Here is a 21,951-nt window from a genome sequence, read left to right on the forward strand (position 1 = left end):
ACTTCAATTACACAGAAATGCTGATTGGTAAAGAGAGTGTCTACATACTCTCTTTACAAGGGCAGGAGGCACCCTGTGCAAAGTATGCCTGCTGATTACATGAGAGAAAAGCGATGGGCACAAGGGTTTGTATTTCAGTAAGTTCCTGCTGCCCCTTGGACCAACTAGGAACACTCAATAGCTGAGGGAAGCTAATGGTACACATCATATTTATGGCACATTGTGGCATGCAGCAGTAAGGGCCACTACAGCCTTGTACAGTTAGCTGCAGCGTGTCAACCCTAAACATCTAAATCACATAATAGCAGGTTTTTGGCTGTGTTTTGAATCATGCTGATTGGTAGCAAAGCCACTGTGCATTATTGTGGTCTAATTAAAGAGAGTGGAGCTGGCTCACAACAAAGCGGTTGTTTTCCACTCACCTTTGTCTCCTCATATTTCCTTGTGTATGTGCATATGTGTGCAAGCGCGTGTATTTGCATGTGACAATTCTCCAGTGAGCTCTGTATCACATACCTTGTGCCCTACACCTGATGTGTAAGTAGAAGGAGGAATAGAGCCCCGTCAAGGTTGGAATATAGGCCCCTGCAGCCCCTGTGGTGCAGGGTGGGGTCCATTCCTTCAGGCATCCCCAAACCTCTCATAGGGGCCCCATTCTGTCCAAGGCCAATGGATATCTGTGAGATATGGGCGACTCAGTGGCCCTCTTCACATACTGCAGGGGGCTGCCATCATTTTACTTTATGCCACCGAGCCTGGTCCTGCCTACCACAAACACTGAACCTGTGGAGAGGTGAGCTGGGTGACTTAATGCTAAGGCACGTCAAGTCTAAAGACACAGCGAGCAAAGGCCTGCAGTTAAAAGCGCACACAATCCCAGCACCGGGACATTAATATATCTTCCTGAGGTTTGATGGGACATGTATTGCCTACTGTTCCATCTGGTGCTTATGATAGCATGGCATATTAGCATGCGGCAAGTTCATAATGTATTCAAGCTCCAGCGGGCATCACTTGCATACCAATTGAGGCATCCTCCTTCGTGGGGCTGCTTCTGAATTTCAATGATGTTTATGCTTCCTGTGCCACGGCTGAACTCAGCAGTTATTATCTGAAAGGTGAAGCTGGAGCACCATTTCCGATCTCTCTTGCGTTTTCTAAATCCCTCTAAACATTGAAGATGAGGGACATTTTGAGCCTCCAGTTGGTCTCCACCGTCTCCTGAATTGCTAATTATTTTATTTTGCCTTTAGTCTTCAGGAAGATGCTTTGTTTTGACGGTATGCACCAAGCTTTGATGAGAGAATATCCAAATCTTTGTTGTTCTGCTTTGGAGCGAGATGAGACAACTCTGCTGTATCAAGGCATACTTGTCTCTTTACATAATTAAAAGTACCTGATTGCTTAATTACCAATTTCACAATCATATGGCAATGTGTGGCATTTTCCCGTCCATTAACTGATGTTTTAGAAGGCAGTAAATGAGCTTAAATCTCTGAGCTTAAATTTTCAGCTCGCTTAGTGATGTGCGGCTTCACCTGAGATGTATGTGTCGCCTTGAGGTGCACAGGAGGATCTCAGTGGCAGATTTTGTGCGTGCCCAGGTGTCAGTGACACCTGAGTCCAAGAATGAACTCATTAGTGCTGTAACAGAAACCTTACCATTATCTGACATCTATGAAAGGCAAACACGAGAGCCGCTTGTCTCTCCCGTCATCACATTTACAGATCTCCCTGCCTGGTGGCAACCTTCTATTATGGCTAATTAATATAGCAAATGTGTCCAGAGCTAAATGCTGAGTTTTTAAGGAAATGGGCGCCCACCTTGAAAAAGCAGGTATCCACTCAGGAGGTCAATGCCTACACTAATGATCTTCTGAAGAGAATCCAATGGCTCAAAGCATGCAATTGTTCCCAAAAGTTCTTTTTACCATTAAATTTAGGCATGACACCTTCAAAACTGAAATCCAAAATTCACGGGCAGATCCCAGGAAAAATTGCTTTCAATATATGATTAAATCTTCTTGCACGTCTTCGCGAGTGACCTACCTGTATGTTTTGTGGTACCAGAATATTGTAGTGATGATACGGTCTCACTTATTATCATGTCCTAAATATCACCCCATTTAAGTTATTGTAGGAAAATCTATATCCAACGAGATGACACTTTTGCAAACAATGTTTAAAACATGATATACCCGCTAGACAATAGATTTGATATTCCGGTACACAAACCTAAGTGAAGTGTCCTTATTTGTATAAAGACATTAAAGTATTATGCATTACTGGTTTGCAGAGTAGTAAGCGCGTTCCTCCTATGTTGTGTTTTTGTTGTAGACTACAATTGGGAGTGCTACTCAAAGGTATTATAGGGCCTTCGATTGAGGGTAACCGAACACGGGCTGCACTTTATTTAGCAGACCCCTGTAACTACCACACTCCCTACTGATGGGAAAATGAAAGTTACAAAAATATGCTTCTATTCCTCCTTTGTTTTCCAGATACACTCGCAATTCTCCTCAAGGGACAATTAAGCCATATTTTGCCTAGATTAGTGCTGAACATACCTGATGGTGGTGAGCACAGAATGACGTTTGTTTTCTGTTGTGGAAGCTATGTGTACCAGTAACACAAAAGCGCAGCCAAGACCACCTAAACATGGCGGCCAGTTTCCGTCTAATTAAGAGAAAGGATGAGATGTGCGGATCTAGATTCACCAACCTACAGCCTGCGGTTTTGCTCGTACATTATATTTCGCCTGCATGGCTCAGGGCAGTATTTTTTGCTGCCGCTGATTTCGGTATGCAAATCCTTCAACGCTTCAAAGGCTGCGGAGAGGGCTGGCCCGTCTTCCTCGGGTCTGAAATGTGCACCTTTATTCAGATCAGCATCTGCTTGGGGCCTAATTACAGAGACAGCTTATTAATGATGGCACTTTTAAGCACCGTTGTTCATTAGCATTGTTTGGGAGGCAGGAGGCCTGGCCCCGGCTCTCCTGGTCGCAGCTCGCCGCCCTCCACTGCCCTCCGCTGCACCCGCGCAGGGTAGTGTTGCTGAGGAGGAATGTGAAGGCGGCAGTGCGGGCTGAGACGAGCAAGTTTACTCAGCACTTCCAGGATTCCTGAAATGTTTCAAGATATCCTGCCGGCCTGTTAACATCTGCGCGTCTTGTGAGGGGGCTGCGTTTCTTCCAGCTGTGCTTTGGTGTGAGATGGCGGAAGTGGAAATAGATGAGACTGGAGCAGCTGCCCGCCGCTAATAACATTTATCATCTCACCAGCTCCTAGTGGCCCCTTTTCAGGACGTGTTAGAACTGAGGACCACTTGCACGGCGGCAGCAGGACGCCATTTCGTCAGCATGAAGCGTAGGACGGCTGCCATTGGCTGCAGGTGTAAGTGAAGCATAAGTGATAGGCAGCCCATAAAAATGACTGCACTAGCACGCGCTGTCTAGATGTCGGCACGTGACAGGCATTCTGGCCTCCATAATGAGTCCTTCGTTATTGCTCTGTTATTTATTGCATCGGCTAAGTTATGTTATGCTTTTGGTATTTGATATCGCAACAACATCTCAGTCCAATAGAAGTATCCCAGCGCTAGAACCAAATGCCCAGAGGGCTGCTAGCGGGTATATCTAGAAGAGGTAGTAAGTGAAATAATCAGGGTTTTAATACCTTTTTGAAAACAGTGAAACTATGATAAGCGAATTTGGTAGGGCAGCTTACCCTAATGGTGGTAAGAAAAAGAGCGACCTCCATTTTGAGTTGTCCGAATGCGGCGAGGGGGTAGCAGGTGCAGTGTCAGAGATGGTCTAAGTCTACCAGCAGGCTCATGCAACCTGATAGACAGGGCTTTTCCCCGTACAGGGCACCATGGAGCTTCAAAATACCGGGCTTCTTGGCCGAGAGCCTTGACTTGACGTGGAGCCCAATGATGGACAGATCAGTTGGACCGCCGTGTTCTGAACCACCTGCAAGTGTGACGTCAGAGACTCGTTCACAGCGACCAGGAGAGCATTTCCATAGTCCAAGCAACTATGTTATGAGAGCCTGTGTATTAGTCTTTCTGCAGTTCTGAAGAAGCCAGAAAAAAAAACCCTGAACAGGCGAAAGATAACAAAACAGGAACTGCACATTGGAATGAATTGACTAGCCATAAGTAAGGTTGTCTAGTAGCATACAAAAATGTGTTACCACATTTTTGGGGCAAGAAGGATTGTCCAATTCCAGAGGCCGTCAGTCATCCAACCAAGTGTGATTAGCTTTCTCAAATAATACAATTTCCGTTTTCGCTCCACTGGATTGAAGACAATTCTGCTTCATTCAAGATTCAAGGGCACACATGCAGTTCCCAAACTTAGCTAAGTATTGCTACTATGAGGATTTTTATTTACTGGATGCAAAAATTGATGCCAATTATGAGTTTTCCATGAAATTGGGGCATAACATGCATTTTGTCACCTACCACAACAAAATCTGCATGAACCGGTAGATACTGGGCGCTTTTCACCTTGTAAATTTTGGGAGGTTTGACCTGCTGAAGAACATCAGCTGAAGAGTTTGATTGATGATAATATCCGACAATTATTTAATTTCGACCGCATGCAAACAGTGGTTTGCAAGGACGTTTTCCAAGGCTCTCATAAGTGCGGCTTGCTTGTGGTAAATTCTACCAAGGTATCTGTTAATTAAGAGGATACGTACGAGATTAGTGCCTAGGCTTACACTACCAAATCAAAATATTCTGTGAAATCTTAAATATATTGACGGTTTAACTGTGTTTGTCTAATTCCCGTCACTAAACATCATGTCTGAGCCTCATTTTATAATGGTATTCAATGTAGGGGTGTTCTTCCCTACATATGTAAAAGAGCATTTAACATGTAACACCTCTAATTGGTTGCATTTCATTTTCCCTTAGATACCAGTGCATGATGCTAATGATACCATTCAACAAGTTTGGCAAACAGAATGTGTCTATCAAAACCGCGCTCCTTGAGTAAACAGAGTGCAGTACGAGATGGTGTATGGGTTAGAGGTCTCCTCGTCTTGGGATGATGGTGTGTTGTATGGGGATGATGGCTCTGAGACATTCAGTGCACGTCACACTCAAAATGCATGAAAACAGTGTCAAGTTCAGTGATATTTTAGGAGCTAACCATTCACTGTGTTAAAACAACTTTAACTCAACCAGGGCTATTTGTAGAGCTGGATGGATTTGATTTCCCTTGTGCTTTGTTAGATGGACTTTTACATTACATAGCGTTATCAAGGGCTGTCTTTTCAACTATAGTCTGCTTGGAGTTATGAGCTGTAGCATGTTTGTAATTCTCTTGTTATTTGCAATTGGTGTGTTTTAATATTGATAAAATATTACATGACATAGCTGTGCACTGTTGGGTGTGTGAAGGGATGCTAATCTCTGAAACACCTACTTATGGCTTAACAAATGTGTACTGTACTAATCACATTTATGAAGTCAGCAATGGGAAAGAACATTCAATACTAGTCTACATTGAAGGAGGAATATCAGGTCCATTCAATCTGTCCATCTCCACATTTTTCAAAAATGCCCTATGTTACTTAATGTTCACATTTCCTACTTATATCACATCCTAACTAATGCAAGGTGAATTTGGCAAGGCACTGACCTTTAAACAAATAAAGGCCAAACTAATTTTACCAACCACATACATGTGAGGGCTCAGCCACCACTTCCCCATCACCATTAAAATTGTACGCCTAACTCCATTACAACAACTGCAAAACATCCCACTAGGTTACTACAAATATCAGCTGCACGCAATATGTGGTGTTTTTTCTCCTAGTTGTACATCTGCGGTAAATATTGAGAAATAATGGTCAGTTTTTGGGCTTGAGTTTTCTCACAGTGTTGCCCGTAACACACATTTTTGAGCAAGCCAATGCTGGCTACATATTAGAGCCAGGAGAAGATGGCCCACACAAAATCCAGCGTGAGCTGTATTTTGTCTCTTCTTTTAATTGTTGTGAAGTAAATAACTGGGTGCTAAAAGGGTTATAAGCTGAGTTTTACTTTGCACTCAAAGTGAGGCTTTTAGAGTGTTTTCATTTTTGCCCGTTTTCAGTCGTTTGCATTTGTATGCTGATGGCATCCAGTTGGAAGACTACACTTTAAATTATACAGTAAACCCCTTGTTATTGTATGTGGGCGACTTTGAAGGATATAGGAGCACGGGTCTTAAAAAAGGGTAATGGTATCACGGTATTTAATATTTCAAAGCTCCCAGTTTCATTTTGAAGCTTTTTTCCTTTGTAAATATAATGGCACTTGATTCTGGCCCAACATTTGCAACTCAATTCAATATATTATCCAACCTGAAACAATTTCTCCTGCAACCAACGGTTTATTTCTATGGCTACACAGTACTGGTTGTTGCTATTGTGGGTTTGATGTTCTTTACCTTAATAACGGCAAGCCTGTCTATAGGAATCTTTTGAAGAATTTTCATCTAATGTACAAAAGACTCAAGGTGTGGTGCCCCATCGTAGAGTGGGACCGCAGGTCCCATTGACCTCTCAGGGACTCTCACAAGCAACATATTTCTGAATAATCACACATACCTCGTATGAGCAATCCGTAGTAGTCTGGCTAATCAAATTACATTATAATTATGTAGATGTCTATATTTTGCCGGGTGCCACATTCTGGGCAACTTCTCATTTCACATGGAGAAGGACCACACGTTATGGCATCCCAGACAAGCCCCTACAGAGAAAAAATGATAATATTCAATACTTTTCCCCAAAATCTCTTTTGCCACTTTCACACCCATCCTTAGATAATTCATTGAGCTGAAGAAAAATGATGCAACAATGAGGCACGGTGAGAGTTGTCTCAGTTTGTTCATTCTCATGAACGGAAATGTGTGTACAATGCAAAGTGTGCAAAGTTGGCTTTAAACTTTGGACAACACATGATCATGTTTACAAAATTCCATTGAAGTAAACATACTAAGTGACCATAAAATGATGTGGAGTCCTTTGGACAACACTTACAGAGGACTCGCTTGATGTATCTGGAGTAAGCCTGTATTAGCTCAGTACCAGAGAGGAAGCTGTACAATACCTTCTCCTGAATATGCCGCATCACTTACCAGAGAGAAACTAAATACACCATCCCGGAGAAATACCAGGTAACAAGATCTCCACTAGCTTTGCAGTGAGACGCACTTAGATATTTACTACTTGGCAACAACAATTAATTAAATATGGTAATCCACTTAAGTATTGCAAAATCGGCTTGCGTTGCACCATGCAAGATGGATGTGTACACCTTCCTGCGAAATAAGACACAGATCCATAACTAGTTCATTGATAAGAAATAAACTTTGATAGCAAAGATTAAGCACTTGTGAAGTACACTCTAGTAAAGTTACACATTCAGGCAACTTAGCTGATTAAACTGCAACTTTATGATAATAATTCATATGATCTGATCTGCGACACTGAAATCTTCTAGAGGGCTCGACCTGAAAAAATGGATTCAATTTGAATAAAATGTGTTGGTTTTACCTGACCCGGGAAAAGCAAAGTTGTGGGCTTTATATAAGAACACGAGGAATGCTTAGTTCATCACTAAAGTTATTGTCTTGTTGGTGCAGATATACTATTACATGCTTGTCACCCAAAACATGGCTAATGATGTTTCCATCTAAAACCCAGTTTTATTTCGTGTGTTGCAAGTTTATTGAAGTCTGGTGTGTACATCATTTCAAGTCATAAATGTACACTTATCTGGTCTACATACAATTTACAATTAGACAAAGCTGCTACATTTCACTTGCTTAAACTGAACTTCATGAAGGCTGTTTTAAACTTTGCAAAGTTTAGGAAAATTAGAACTCTTGCCAAGTTTTTGAAAAAGGGACAGACGAAAATTGTTAAATACATATTTTTCTTGTTAAAAAACTACTACAACCTACTTCTAGAGAATTTTCTGGCAACATTTATTTTGCCAGAAAGTTCTCTAAAAGTAGTTTTTAATCTAATGCGCTAACTTGGGTGAAGTATACAAACTTCGCAATTACAAAAGGTGCATAAATGTGTACTTTGATGGTGAAAATATAGTTTTGCACACCTCTCATATGATTCGACTGAGGAAAGTTGAGGCCACAGCAAAACCACCACCAGATGTCCGCATCTAGCAGCCGAGAGTGCTAGATCCTCTGTTCTACAGTGCCTGAATAGAAATGTAAAGCAGGCATCTGACTTACAATAAAAATACATACAGACAGATTGCACCAATAATCTGCAATTCAAAAGTGGCAGATTCAAGTTCTGTAAATTACACCTCAGGAATGCTCGTGACCCAAGCAGCATATGGACGTCTGGAAGCATTTGCAAATGAGTTAACTCATTGTGGTTGTTGAACCCCGTGTTTCTTTTGTGCTGTCACCTGGCTACCAGTGCTATTTGTGGTGCTCCAGTTGTCAAGCTCCTTTCTCCCACCAGCCTCCAAATGTTTTATTTAGTCTTTCTACTATCATCTTCTGGCCTAAAGTTTTGCATTTGTGACCAGATTTTCATTGATGCAGCTCTCAATAGTCATTCGATTTATTGACGGGGAGTCAACGGAAAGAGAGCCAGGTGGGAATGGCACTTAGCTCTGCAATGGAAGCAGCCACCTCCATGCACGACTCTTAAAATTGGTTTGCCTGCAAACCCTAAAACTTAGGCACATGCACACAAACTTTGCTGCCTGTGTTAGGGCTCCTAGGTCAATTGATTAGGCCCAGAAGGAAATTGCTTTTGCCATCTTGAGCCATTATTAAATGTGTCTATCACTCGAAATATATGCTACTAAAACTGTATTACAGGCATGTAAAAAAGCATGCTGCTGCTTCTTCTCAGATGAACTGTCAGCAGTAATTGAGGCCAAGAATGCAATATTCTCTAAGATCAATTTTTTTGCAGAATGCACCTAACTTGTTTTTTTTTTTAACCTAGTGATGTTGCCTTAGAATCACCATACCTCGATATGTGAGTTCTCTCTGATGGACACACGAATTTGCTTCAGTAGACTGAGCTAAAATTCAGAGCACTGTCTTAGTGTAAGATCTCACCTCTCACACAAAGCCTTGTGAGCCAGAGAAAGACATTTGTAAAAAACGAAATTCTACATGTTCGGGGCATCTAGCTGGTGAAAACAATCCCAAAGATTACAGATTGACCATCTGGGCACAAGTTGTCGCCACAAGACTTTGCATGAGGTTTGTAATGGTAATTGTTAAATTTGGCACATAAGTGGGCGATTCCAAGGTTGTGATGAAGCCCATCTTCTACCTGGGATTAGATACCAGAAGCATTTGCACGATGGGAGCACACGTTCAGCGAAAATCTGCACTATCCAAACTATATCAAATGAATCTATAATTGCATGATATTTGTAGGAACAATCTTTTCTGAAACCATCTGCAATTATATGCAGAACATGAAAGATGACAATGGTACTTCTAGCCATTAAAATGCATGTCAGAAATGTGTATTCATTTGTATATCTAAACTTTTATTGATGCATTTATATAATGCAACTTAGGTTCCCAAATGTGGGAGGTGCTTATTGCTGAAAATATATATCTGGGGATGTTTGAAGAAAAGGTAAAATGAATGCCATTTCACCCAGCTATAAATATACATATACATTTATACTAACCAGAACAAGCCATCACAAATACACTGCTGGATAGACCGCTAACCTCTTAAGATGATTTGTGTTTTTTAGATAGCATCATGGTTTTTCTTATAGGATTTGTAATAATATTTGCGTGACAAAGCTCCATTGTAAATATATCAAATTTTTTGATGACTGGATATGTTTTGATTTTTACTTTTCATCACCTTGTCTTCCCCATATTCTGCCCTTGTTCTAGAAGTGGCCTACATAACAATATGTCTGTCAAGCTCCTATGAGCAGAAAACCATAAAGTTAATCTCATTCTTGTCCTCGAACACGCAAACTATATTTCACATGTTCAGGTGACATTCTACTGATTTGTGAGCAAAAAGTTTGATTCAAGGCGTTATGCCCGGATCATAAGATAATTTCTGTGCAAACGTTCTCAAATCTCTCTAACTGAAGTAACCCATCCAAAGCAAATTCTCTAAGAGCAGACAGACTTTCCTGAAGCTGCACTTTTTTGTATGCACATTTGTTGAACATTCCTGCAAAGTAAATGATATGTTGACAAACTGCAGGCCGTGGTAAAGTTCTGGCTGGTCCCTCAGTCCTTGAAGTGGACGTTGAAGCAGATTAGAATGGACCTAATGCCATTGCTTGCATAGTGCTATATAAGCATTCGCTCTGGGTGATCCATCTGCTCCATCATCACAGAATGTCACAGACGACCTCAGACATTGATAAACAAGTGGTGGCTGATAGATTTGGGCTTGGCACATTAGAGTAAAACACTGGAGAAGGAACCTGCAGGAATGGGCACATAGGGTTATAGTTGGAAAATAGTCCCTCTTGAAGTTCAAAGCAAATATTTGAGAAGAGGTCGAAGGATATGCTTAAATAGCCAATAGCATTAGGTTACAGATCTATACTCCATTGGTCTAAGCCAAGGCGTGATTAACTAAGTCTCAAAGCAGTGGCTCAAGGAGATGGATGAAGAAACCCTTTGGTAGAAAGGGTGGGCCAAAAGCCCACTGTATATTATTAGCTGTAGGTCTGATTTACAGCTTCACTATTAACACTAATACCTATTGCTTTACCTTTTTACCACTTTCATGCAGGTGTAGCATAGCTAATTCCATGAAATGTTGGCATTACTTTGCTTTTGATGAACACCAGTATTTGATTGCTCTACTGTGATGAAGAGAACACGTAGGGGCCATCCTGTAGTGTGCATGTGTTCCAAATGCCTTACCACAGTCTACCAGGGTCCACAGCCCTAATGACAACTTCATCTGACACTAGTACACACAAGCCATAACATGGGTGGTTGTAATTTGCACAGTGTTGGCAGCAGGGCACGGGGCGGTATTCTGCTGGATGATAATAGTATTAGCCATGGAATAGACAATGGTCATGCCCAGAAGAGACTGACTTTAAATTCATGTGATAGGACTGCACTGCTGTGTTATGAGAGTGTCAATATTAAAGGCTTCTAAATGGTCACTTCTGGAGAGCAGAGCCCGGGAGAGAATTACTGGCTATAACTCATCTTTATTGCTAGCGGTAGACCAGCATCCTTTCTGGACTTAGCAGCCAGTTGTTAAATCGCTGTGCAAAAGAAGAGGTGTGCAACAGAACTGTCACACAACATGTGAAAGATGAAACGTAACAAAATTATTCAAAAACATCTTATCTCTCTGATTTTGTATGACTTTGTGATGATCTTTTAATTCTGATACTTATTAAGACTTTCTAAATTTTTTTGAGTACTATTCAAGCTTTTGAACAGTAGTTTTTTTTATTGGTATTTAAAAATATTTCAATATTTTGGGGGCAATTAGCATATTAATTTTATGGCTCTTTAAGAAATCATACAGTTTAAAAAATAAAGTTTGAGATTGTTGGTGAGATTTTCTGCTTTATATTGTTTTACTATTTTTGGGCCTGTATACTTTTGTCAGAATTTGCACTTTTTAATTGATTTTCTTCTACTTCGCATTGGTACATCAAGTAACACTTCCACAGATTTCTGGTATCACTCAAAATGTCCGACACCAAATAGAAGCATATACAATTTGGACTGACATTTTAATGTATCACTTAATGCCCTCCTGAGTAGCATCCATCATATTTGTGTCATTTCTGTCGTTTGTTCACTGGACTCCCATGTGGAAATGACACACTCTTCAGAGGATGCCTCTTAGTCCCCCTTTCTGGACATGATCTGAGCCCTACTGGTTCCCCGATCGCCTGATATATAGCATGGCCTATTCACCAGTGTCCAAGTAAGCCTTTTTTTTAGACTTGCAAAAGATAAATCTAAAACTGGGTGACATCCCACCTGCCTCCACCAGCACTGTATTTGCAATCATCATGGCAGCTCAGGCAGATGCAGGCCAAGAACAACAAATGCCTTGGGCATGCCTCTATTCTACTTTGACCACCTTTACCTGGCAGAATTAAAAAGTGTGTTTTACCTCTGCTAGAAAAAAGAGGACGGAGCTCACCTCTCAGCTACACAGCACATTGTGGGACACATTCATCAAGGTTTTTCGTTGCAAGCAAGGTGATGCAAAATCTATAATGAGTTTTACTATGCCATGCAGACACTCCCTGCGTGAACCTGTTATGCTTGGTAAATTTTGTGTAATGCAAGGCAGCGCAAGTCGTCCTAGGAAGGCGTTCCATGGGTGGAGCGTGGGTGTTCCCATGCATCTACCCATGTATTCTGAAGCATTCTCAGATTTACCAACACTGGTAGACCTGGGAATGCGTTAGAATTGTACGCCTACCTATGGGAGGCACGTGTGTTGCAATCTGCAGCACACTTAGAAAGAGGAAAATGCTTCTAAGGATTGTTTTCCCTCAGGAAGGTGTCCGTTCCTGCACAAAAACAATCCTGCTGTAACGCAGGCAACCTACCGCCACGTGGCAAAGGTGCCTGCATTGGTGCCAGAGTGCAGATTGTGTGCCAGCGCAGGCAGAGGGCAGGAATGCGCCATATCTTGATAGATATGGCGCATTCCTGCCCTCTGCCTTTCATGCAGTGCAGCAAGTTGTCTTGCTCCATTGCGCTGTGTGGAAAAAAGTTACATCTAAGCCCTTGTATGGAAGTTTTTTAGTGCTGGACATTGACTGTGCTCACTGCTTGATCCTAAAATACACTCCGGATGCGATATGTACTCCAATGTTTCCCTACTAACATAAGGGATTCTCTGGTTCAATATGAATTGTAAAATGCAGACGATCATAGAATGAAACAAGTGTTTTAAATAGCAAAATGAAAAGGAAAGGAATTATGTATGCGATAACATCAATCGTCAGTGCTGCTAGAGATTGCATTCTTTAGTCGGGGCATTATAATAATCTTGCTAAAAAAGTAATTTTGTGTTTTCTGTTGTAGATAGCACAAATGTATTTCTATTGATTATTGTTAAGATCTATTAAAGTTTTGCTGAGACACCTTAATCACCATATTTGTGCACACATCATATTCATTTTAATCATGCGCCATTGTCTAATAAATCAGGAGCTTCTCTCAAATTCGAAATAATGTTATCACAGATATATGTTATCTAAAGAAGTCAAAACCACAAACAATAGCGTATCAGCCTACAAACGTTCCGCATAACAAAGAAATATCCATATTAAATGTCTCTAGACTGTCCTCGCCAGTCGATAGCGAGAAAAGGCCAGAGTTCGAAGATGAGGGAACACAGGAGAAGCCACTTGAGGTCCTAGGATTCAGATACCCATGGCTGTGAACAAGAAGGAAATACTGTGTTCAGAACAAGGGCAATGTTATTACAAATCCCTCAAAACCACCAAGGAGGAAGCCAAGCGATGTCTTGAACAATAAAGTTCTGCTATTGCTCCAATCGGAAGCAGGCACCGGCGGGGTTAGACCATCGACATAAGGTTTGTTCATATGTCACACATTCCATGCTTGTGTTCCTTAAAAGATATGGACTGCATCTTAGTTGACTATAATTTAGATCTGATCCTTGGTGCCATACCTTTTCAAGTCTTGTTACATGCTCTACTTTTTGCCTTTATTTCTTAAATGACTGCACATTTTCTGATTGGTGCACTAATAGTCTAAAGGCCGAATTCGATTTTAATAGACTTGGGACATTGGCTCTTCATTTTAAAATGAAGATGCATCAATCGGCATTACAAATCTAAAGCTTTTTTGTCAACATTTATCAAAACAACCAAATACATGTCATTATTGATTGGTGCCATCGGCATCGAAATAGGATCCGAGAGGGTACCATAAAGGTTGACTTGTTGGTTTTACTATAGAAAGATTTGACCAGTGGTTCAGATCGATCCCCAATTCTTTCATTGGAGCCTTACACACATTTTTCCAAATGGCAATAATTACCCTTTTCTGCAACAGATGAACAAATATTAATTTTAGACCCATGAGAAACACATTTAACACCCGGACCTCAAAAATGTCTAGCTACTTCACCATCCAAATGAAAATCTGACATGCATGTGCTGAGTAATATAATAGACCTAAGTATGAATGTTGTAGGTAACCTATTTTTGCCAAAGCAATAAACAACGGAGAATGTTAATTTAATGAAAGTTGCCGACTTGTCTCTAGCAAACAATTTCATTATATTTTTCTGAAAGAAGGAAATTACAGAGACAGTGCATGTAAATGATTACATTAAATTGTTTCTTGAAATGGGGAAAACGTTGATTCCTTGATGGGTTTGTCTTATACATCAAACTTAATGAGTTAAGTTTGTAACACTCTGACCAAAGTAGAAAATGTATTCTGAATAAAAGACTGCCTGGTGGGAAATGAACTCAATAATTTCTCAGAAATAAAGACATCCCTGCATATTTTTCCCTCCTCTTTTGTTCATTTCAACAAGCAGCAGCAGGAATAAGTAATGTAATTGGCCGATTAGGTAGAAATCAGCTAGTCGAATTATTTACTTGGATAAATCAATTGCTTATGCCACATCAGACATGTATTCACCGCTCACAAACATCGAATTGGTATAGTGTAAGCCCGTAAAGGACATTCATTCAAAATGAATGTCTGATGCAAAGAGCACAACTCAGGGGAACAAAATAATTCTTCTGGGTTGCAGGGCCTTTCCAAGTTGGCTTTACTGCATTCACTAATTTAAAACTGGGAAATGCTTCTGTGGTTATATCACATCTTTCTAATGAAATCCAACAATCTATGTTTCCAAATGTTTCTTTAAATGTAATCCAAAACAAATGTAGCCCCTCTTTGCACGCTGGAAACACGTTTTTTGAATTTATCTGAAATCTCCCAGTGCAGCGGATATTGTTTTTGTTTGGGTGTATTAGGCGGGAAGCGTTACGGTCTCATCGATCTCCTCCGCGGATTGATTGCATCGAACAGCATGGAATGAGTTGCAGATGGCCTAGTGTGGTTTGAGGCGAGGACCTCTGAGCGCAAGCCCCAGTTCATCAGTGTTAGGTGGACCCTCCTTGTCGGATCTGAGATGACAGCAAGATTACAGAATGGAAATCTAATGAAATCGGATTTTTTCTGTGTCTCCTGTGACTGCGCTTTGATTTCAGTTAACTGGTCGGGGAGCGTAGGTCCATTTCTAGGTCTTACTTTCATTCTTTTGAAGTAGGCCGTATGGTGAAGAACTTTAGAAGTGCAATGCAATGAAAGTTTAAGAATAAACAGCATTGCCAGTCCGAAGGAAGTGAATTAAAAGATATAGGAACTGCCTTTCCTTTCTACTGTCAATTCTCTTCTTCTCGTTCACTAAAATTTGAACCTTCATGTATAACACTAAACGCCTGGAACAGGGTAACATATTGAAGGTTGGCCAGAATGCTAGTGGCTAATTTTCTGTTTCATTGTTATATATTGCAGAACTTACTATACAAGCCCAACCTAGTGGTAGACTGTGCGCTATCAAACGCCAATAACATAACACACCATAATATGTACTGCTTGCCTTTTCATTCCTTTGTTGGACATTACATTATCAATGTAATATTACTCATAAAAAATATCTTAATTGAGCGAAATGCCACAGAGGCATCAAATATGTTGATTGATGCCTAGTTACTAATACATTCCCATTGTCTGCATCCTTCTTTCCTGCTCTCTTTCTCTGTCGCTTGACTTTTCTTCCTCATACTTTCACTCTATCGAGATTATCTGCCTTTGTGTCCTCTCTTGTTTACTGTACTCCCTGCCACTTTCAATTTCTTCAATTTCTCTCGCTCTTTAGCTTTCTCCTGCACTTTTTATATGTATCTCACCCCATCTCAATCATTCTCTCACTGTCTCGCTCACTCTAACTTTGATTCTTGCTCAATCTTTTCTGTTTTTGTGCTTTTCCCTTCTTTGCTGCTTTCTCTGTTCTTATTTTCTCTATCACCCTGTCTTCTGTTCCTCTCTTGTTCTCACTCACTCTTTTGCTTTCTTTATTTTCTCTCTCCCTTACTTCCTAACTGTTCATTATTCATCCTCTTCCTTTCTCCTCTCTTGGACTATTCTCTCCCACCGTTGCTCTTTTCGTCCCCATCTCTTTAACTCTCACTCTCTCAATTTACCTTAGGCTCTCTTGTCCTTTAACCTCCATCTTGCAATCCCTAGCTAGCTTTTTCTCGCCCATGAACGCAGACACTCTGTCTTTCTTCCTCTTATTCCCTTTCTACACACTCATACACATTGTTTCTGCCTCAATCTCTCTATGACACATGAACATGCCATCTCCCTCTAACACTGTTCCCCATACACCCTCTAACCCCTTAATCTGTCTCTGTCTCACTTACATGCAAGCTTTTCCCCTGTCTCAGACATTCTTTTCACTCTCTCATTCTCAAACTCCTCTCTCTCACACATATACACATACTTTCTTCATCTCACCAGCTCGCTCTCTTTTTCTCCTTTTTCTCTTTTTCTCACCTACTGTCTCTCTTTCCTGCTCTTGCTTTCTGCTAGGTCTGGGCAAAATTTCCATTACATGGACGTAATTCTGTGTACTTTTGCCTTCAGCTTGGTGCGATAAAATTCCCAAAATGACATTATCACCATGCTGCATAATTACACATTGCTTGTAACAATAATTTAGCATAAGCTCATGCGAGCAATGCAAACGACCAGAACGTGAGCAGCTACTGTTTTCCACGCTTCTGCTTTTCAAAATAATTTTTAGAGCAAAATGCTCCTTCGCATCCATAAAAGACACGAGGATGCATTTTGCACTTGAGTACTAAATGCTGGTTTTACATTTCCTATAATTTGACGTAATTTCATATAATTATTTCAAATTTTTGCTTATTTACGTGACTTTTGCACACCTCTACCCGCTTACAAACACTTGTTCCCTGTCGCGATCCTGGTTGTACCTTCTCTTTCTTTCTCCCCCTTTCTCTCTCACTCACTGTCACTTTTTCCCCTTTCCTCCCACATGCTTCAAATATTGGTATCTGGGCTGCTTTCTCTTGCAGTTCACTCTGAGTGTTAGCAGAATGGAAACCAGATGGAGCAGCAGTTCCCACTGTTATCTCACAGCTCGCTCTGGCATGGCTCCCACACCCCCTCCTTTCTTGGCATGGCAGAAATATTTGCCTTCATGTAGGAGGCCTGCTCTCGGCGCTAGCGCTCCCCTCTGCTGCAACATGCGCTGAAAGCTATTACATTTCTGGAGACAAAGAAAGCGAGGTTGGTTGAGGTGAGTAGAGTAGGACCTGGTACCAGCGACAGCACGAGGCATTTAGCTGCTAATTATGCAATTGGTACAAGTCTTTTTTGCTCTAGTTTTCCATAGGCCATCAGTGTCCTGCATGTGAAGGAGCCTGTGTGTTGATTCTGATGTAATGTGAGAACAGCGAAGTGTGGTGCAGCATGGAGACAACAAGCATGTGGTTAATAATAATAATTCCTATTTTTTAAATGCATATTTGATTTACATACCATTTCTAAATCTAGTTCGCCAGCACTTTACCCTAAACCCTGCCCTGTGTTTCAGTGTCCGGAAGGGGCGTTGCACAAATTGTTTACACTTTAGTGCGCTGCGTACTTTTCCCAAACGAGCACAGAGTTAAGTTATGTGTATTCCGGGTGAAATAAATGAAGGGCATAAGTTATGTTGTTCTAAAAATAGTCTTTTACTAAAAAGAAACATTTTAGATGCAACACCAAGGCATTCAGGAGCCTCCACAACACCTCTGTCTGATATTATTCCTGCCCAGAGCCTCCTATTTTAAGTATTTCTTTGTTCTGAAAAATATTGGAAATTCATTAAGTGCCCTGTTCCACTGTAGAGTTGGTCTTCATTGATTTGGAGATGCTGTTGCAGATGATACATATTCAGGGAGAGAGCTTCCTATCCGTTTACATTTGTGGCCGCGCCAGCTGCACTCAATTTGCCAACTGTGTTCAATTTTCTGAAATGTTATTTACTTGTAACTCAGCAGAGCCCTTGTGTAGCGGTTCCAAGTTTGTCCCTGTTTGTTATAGAGGAAAATGCTTTTCCAATCCGCCATAATTTGCGTCGCATGGTATTTCCTGGGGAGCAGCCTCTCTTCTGGGGGATTGAACGATTGCGCTTCCCAAGAGCCAAGGATAAGTGCTGCACGAGCAAGCCGCCTGCCTTTAAGGTTTTAATGCTGAGCCCATGAGAGGCTTGGACAAGATTTCAGAATATGCCAGAGTCGAAAGAAAATCCTTCCAATTGGCTTCCTAGTTTTTGCTGTGACTATTTTATGGGTACTTAGAACAGATTGCGTGCCTAGAAAATGAAAGCAAAATTGATTTGGTGATGGCGTCCATGCAGCTACTTGTACTGTTCCAGAATCTAACACATGTTTGATAGCATTTTAATCATCTCAGAATGGTTTCCATTTTCCTTTCTAGTCTTGACCCCTTGCTATTCCCTCAAACAGTCCCTTCTAGTCCATCTTTAGATGGAAGTGACCTTTCGTAGTAATACGGTAAGCGTTCTTGGACAAACCTGATGCTGTTGCTCAGGGCCGCTGGCGACAGCACTGAGACTGCTCCAGGATTTCTGTCAGAATGTATGTTCTCTGCTCCCTCCACTTGAACCCTGCCCCTGCTTGGGCTGCAGGAAGGCTCCCTGGTCCCATTTTTCTGATGAATGAGGCTCTGCAGACACAGATGGGAGCTGGGCTAATGGAGATGGAAGGGCACGTCCTGAAATCCCCTCTGACAGTTATAAAAAGGAAACATGACAGAGTTATTTATACAAGATTCTTCTTTGGAGGCTGCAACTTCAACATAGCCTTTTTATAAACATGATAACATGATGCCTCGTTTTGCAGGGTTGCACGGAAAGATATTAGAACATGCTCACACGCTTCATTTGAATTTAATTTGTTTAATTAACATTTCAGTGCTATTTTTGTGAGGGTTCCTCTTTTATTTTTAAACTTTGAAATATTAGCAGCACCTCTGTGCATTACTGGGTGGCCGGGGGTAGGAGGTGGGGAGGTGGTTGAAATAAATAGGCCTTCGTACATGCCCCGCGACTAGGTAAACAATGCAGCTTTTCTCTCTGTGACAGAGTGGGAAATATGGCCAGGAGACATGCAGTATTGAACCTACTGTGTCTAATGGTAACGTAAACAAAAGATGGAGCGCGGGGAGCAGGTGTTGCGAAAAAGACAGTCACGCGCAGAGCTGGCTCAGAGGACCATCTCACCTGTACGCAGAGCATCAGGTTTTCACATTTCCACTGTTGTCATGAGGGTATTCATTACCGTCCTGCCTCCTCAGCAATTATTTCCTTTCTTGTAATGTTGAGGCCTTGAAGTGAGGTGGTAATAATGCCTGCGACGCGTCTACTGGGGTAGCATCTGTACATGCTGGAAGTAAAAAGCCGAAGCTATTAGGGCCCTGTTATCTGTGTGGGTACACCATCTGTGGCGCTTCCTAAGAGAGCAGCTCCAGGATGTCCTTCTGAAAAGACAAGCTGGGATAGGGCCATGCGCTCCTGCATCTAAGATGCCGTCGCACCGTTTCTTCATGCATGGGGTGGGAGGAACATGTATTTCTCACAAAACACATATGTGTTCAAAGGGATAACTAAAGTCGGTGTCTTTGTCTTACAGATCGCACTGAGAAGCACTCCACGATGCCAGACTCACCTGTGGATGTGAAGACACAATCCAGGCTGACACCACCAACCATGCCGCCTCCTCCGACTACGCAAGGAGCTCCAAGAACCAGTTCCTTCACTCCCACAACATGTAATTGAACTTCTTTCAACTCCTGAATTTTCAGACATCACATACTTTAATAGAAGCTTCCTTCATGTGAAGCACAAACTATCATTTTGTATTATTCTTGAACTCCATATTTGGGAAAGAGTAGAAGCAGCTTATTTTGATGTGAAGACCAGTTACATACAGTTCTTGCGTTAGAGTATGCTTTATAACACAGTACGGTTCACCTGAAAGGAGTTATTGCGGAGTCCAGTGTGTGGTGATGGTGTCCTGGTGGGACATTGACTATTGGGAATGGAAGCGAGTTAATCATCCTTCACCTGGGCTTAGCAGCGGAACCATCATAGACGGGCAGTTTCATTTTCTCTCTTGCTCACTGACCACATAAATTGTGACAGCAATTCGAAATGTAATCCAAGACTTTTGATATGAAATTCATTCTGACGTGCTTGTGTGCAATTGATGGCGTGCCACAAAACATGGCTCCTTTGCCAGGATGTGCATGTATGAACACTACAAGCAGACTGTTTTTGTCCATCGCAGAATTGAACCCATCTTACTTCTAAAGTGCATTCTTATTCGCTGTCAGCTTTGGAGGCTGAAAGTTAGTGATGGCCTGGCCACAATCTGAGCTTGTGGCTTCCATTGTGTGCAGCCAGTACAGCTGCTGTGCATGCGGGCTAAGGCGTCTGCATCACTCATGGAATTTGTTCCTTGTAGATCAGCTCGGTCTTTGAGTTTTGCTTAGGTGTGATGCACTATTTCAAGCTCTTTTTTAAGTTGTCAAACCTGTCTGGGAAAATGAAGAGTGCAGGATGAGCGGCGAGTTCATCCCAGGCAGTTTCCCTTTTCTTGCTCAGTGAATTTCATCAGGTTTTTGTCACCAACGCCGGCTCCACTTGACAGCAGGGAGATGTTTTTATCTCCCCTCATCCTAATGGCATACTATTTTCGAAAGATGAAAGACCGCTGCGTCTTGAAAGCTTTCAGGCAGCCTGATAGGTGTTGGTGGGGCTGCGGCGGGATGCCGGCGGAGTAAACACTAATCTCGCGTCTGCTGGGAGTGTGCATCTGTTTAAATGGGGTTGGTGTTTGTTATAATTTGAATGGAGCCTTCAGTGATGACTTACCAAGCTGCATCCAGTGGCATCAATGCAGACTTGTCTTCTGTGCTGCTGTGAATGAGAACACTGCTTTGGTGCTAGAGAGAGAGCCACTCTCACTCACTCCATGTGAGTGCACAAGGATAACTTTTGTTGGGAAACAGTCCTGAATCCTCTGCGTGTTTGCCATGATAAGTACCTATGGATGTAGATATTTGGTGTCATTTGTATGGACACAACTGCTATTGAGGATGTGGTCGAAGTGTGGGTTGTCCCTGTAAATTGTGGCCCTGTGTCCCTGTACTATGACAGGTTTCACCCTCGGGGTGCTTTGAGTTTCCTGAAGTCATCATTTATGCTGGGTTTCTCCTATTCCCATGTGTGATGATTCTGTTTCAGCAGCTTATTAGGTTAAATGCTTGTGCTCTGTGTGTGTGCACTGGTTTTTGCTGGGTGCGAGGAGCTACGACTTCCATTCAACTGACATCGAGCGTGTTTTTTTGTGCTTTGTGGCCAGTGATAGGATAGGGTGTGTTGGAAAGAAGTGCTTTTGGTGGTTTGTGGTGAGTGATAGGATGTGTTTTGGAAAGAAGTTTGTGCACGTATGGCTTATCACAGTGTAGACAAGAACAACATTGGTGCCATCAGGACTTCCCATCTAAAAAACATAAAGGTTTTCCATAATGTCGACGTCATTTCCAAAGGTGCACATGTAATAGTGTTTTTTAAAAATTTATTTTCAAAACATTAGTGCCCAAAACACAGTAGATTTGTTATTTAAATTAATTCACTGAATTGGCATAGGTGCATGGGGAGCCAGAGGCATTCACTTGCAGGGGCCCTCTTCATTGCTTGCTACCTTTTGTACAAAAAGGAATTATTAAGTGGGAAGAATAAACCGGGGTGCACTGTATTGTTTTTTATGCTAATATCACACCGGAAAATGTTTCATGTTGCTCAGAGTGGGCCTCAATCATGAGAA

At 41.6% G+C, this 21,951-nt stretch overlaps 1 protein-coding gene across 5 annotated transcripts in view; it reads left to right on the forward strand.

Moving 5' to 3' along the window:
* Positions 1-21,951, forward strand: part of RUNX1T1 (RUNX1 partner transcriptional co-repressor 1) — a 176,597-nt gene that overhangs the window by 108,000 nt on the left and 46,646 nt on the right. For 4 of the 5 annotated variants that reach the window (XM_085605287.1, XM_085605288.1, XM_085605286.1 and 1 more), the window contains exon 2: positions 19,753-19,890. In XM_085605287.1, coding sequence (XP_085461413.1) covers positions 19,753-19,890 — 138 coding nt within the window. Of the gene's footprint in view, positions 1-17,291; positions 17,355-19,752; positions 19,891-21,951 lie in introns of those variants that run through there. The other variant, XM_085605289.1, reaches the window with a different exon arrangement.

This window comes from Triturus cristatus, chromosome 5_1 (genome assembly GCF_964204655.1).
Source record: "Triturus cristatus chromosome 5_1, aTriCri1.1, whole genome shotgun sequence".
In the NCBI taxonomy this organism is placed as follows: Eukaryota; Metazoa; Chordata; class Amphibia; order Caudata; family Salamandridae; genus Triturus; species Triturus cristatus.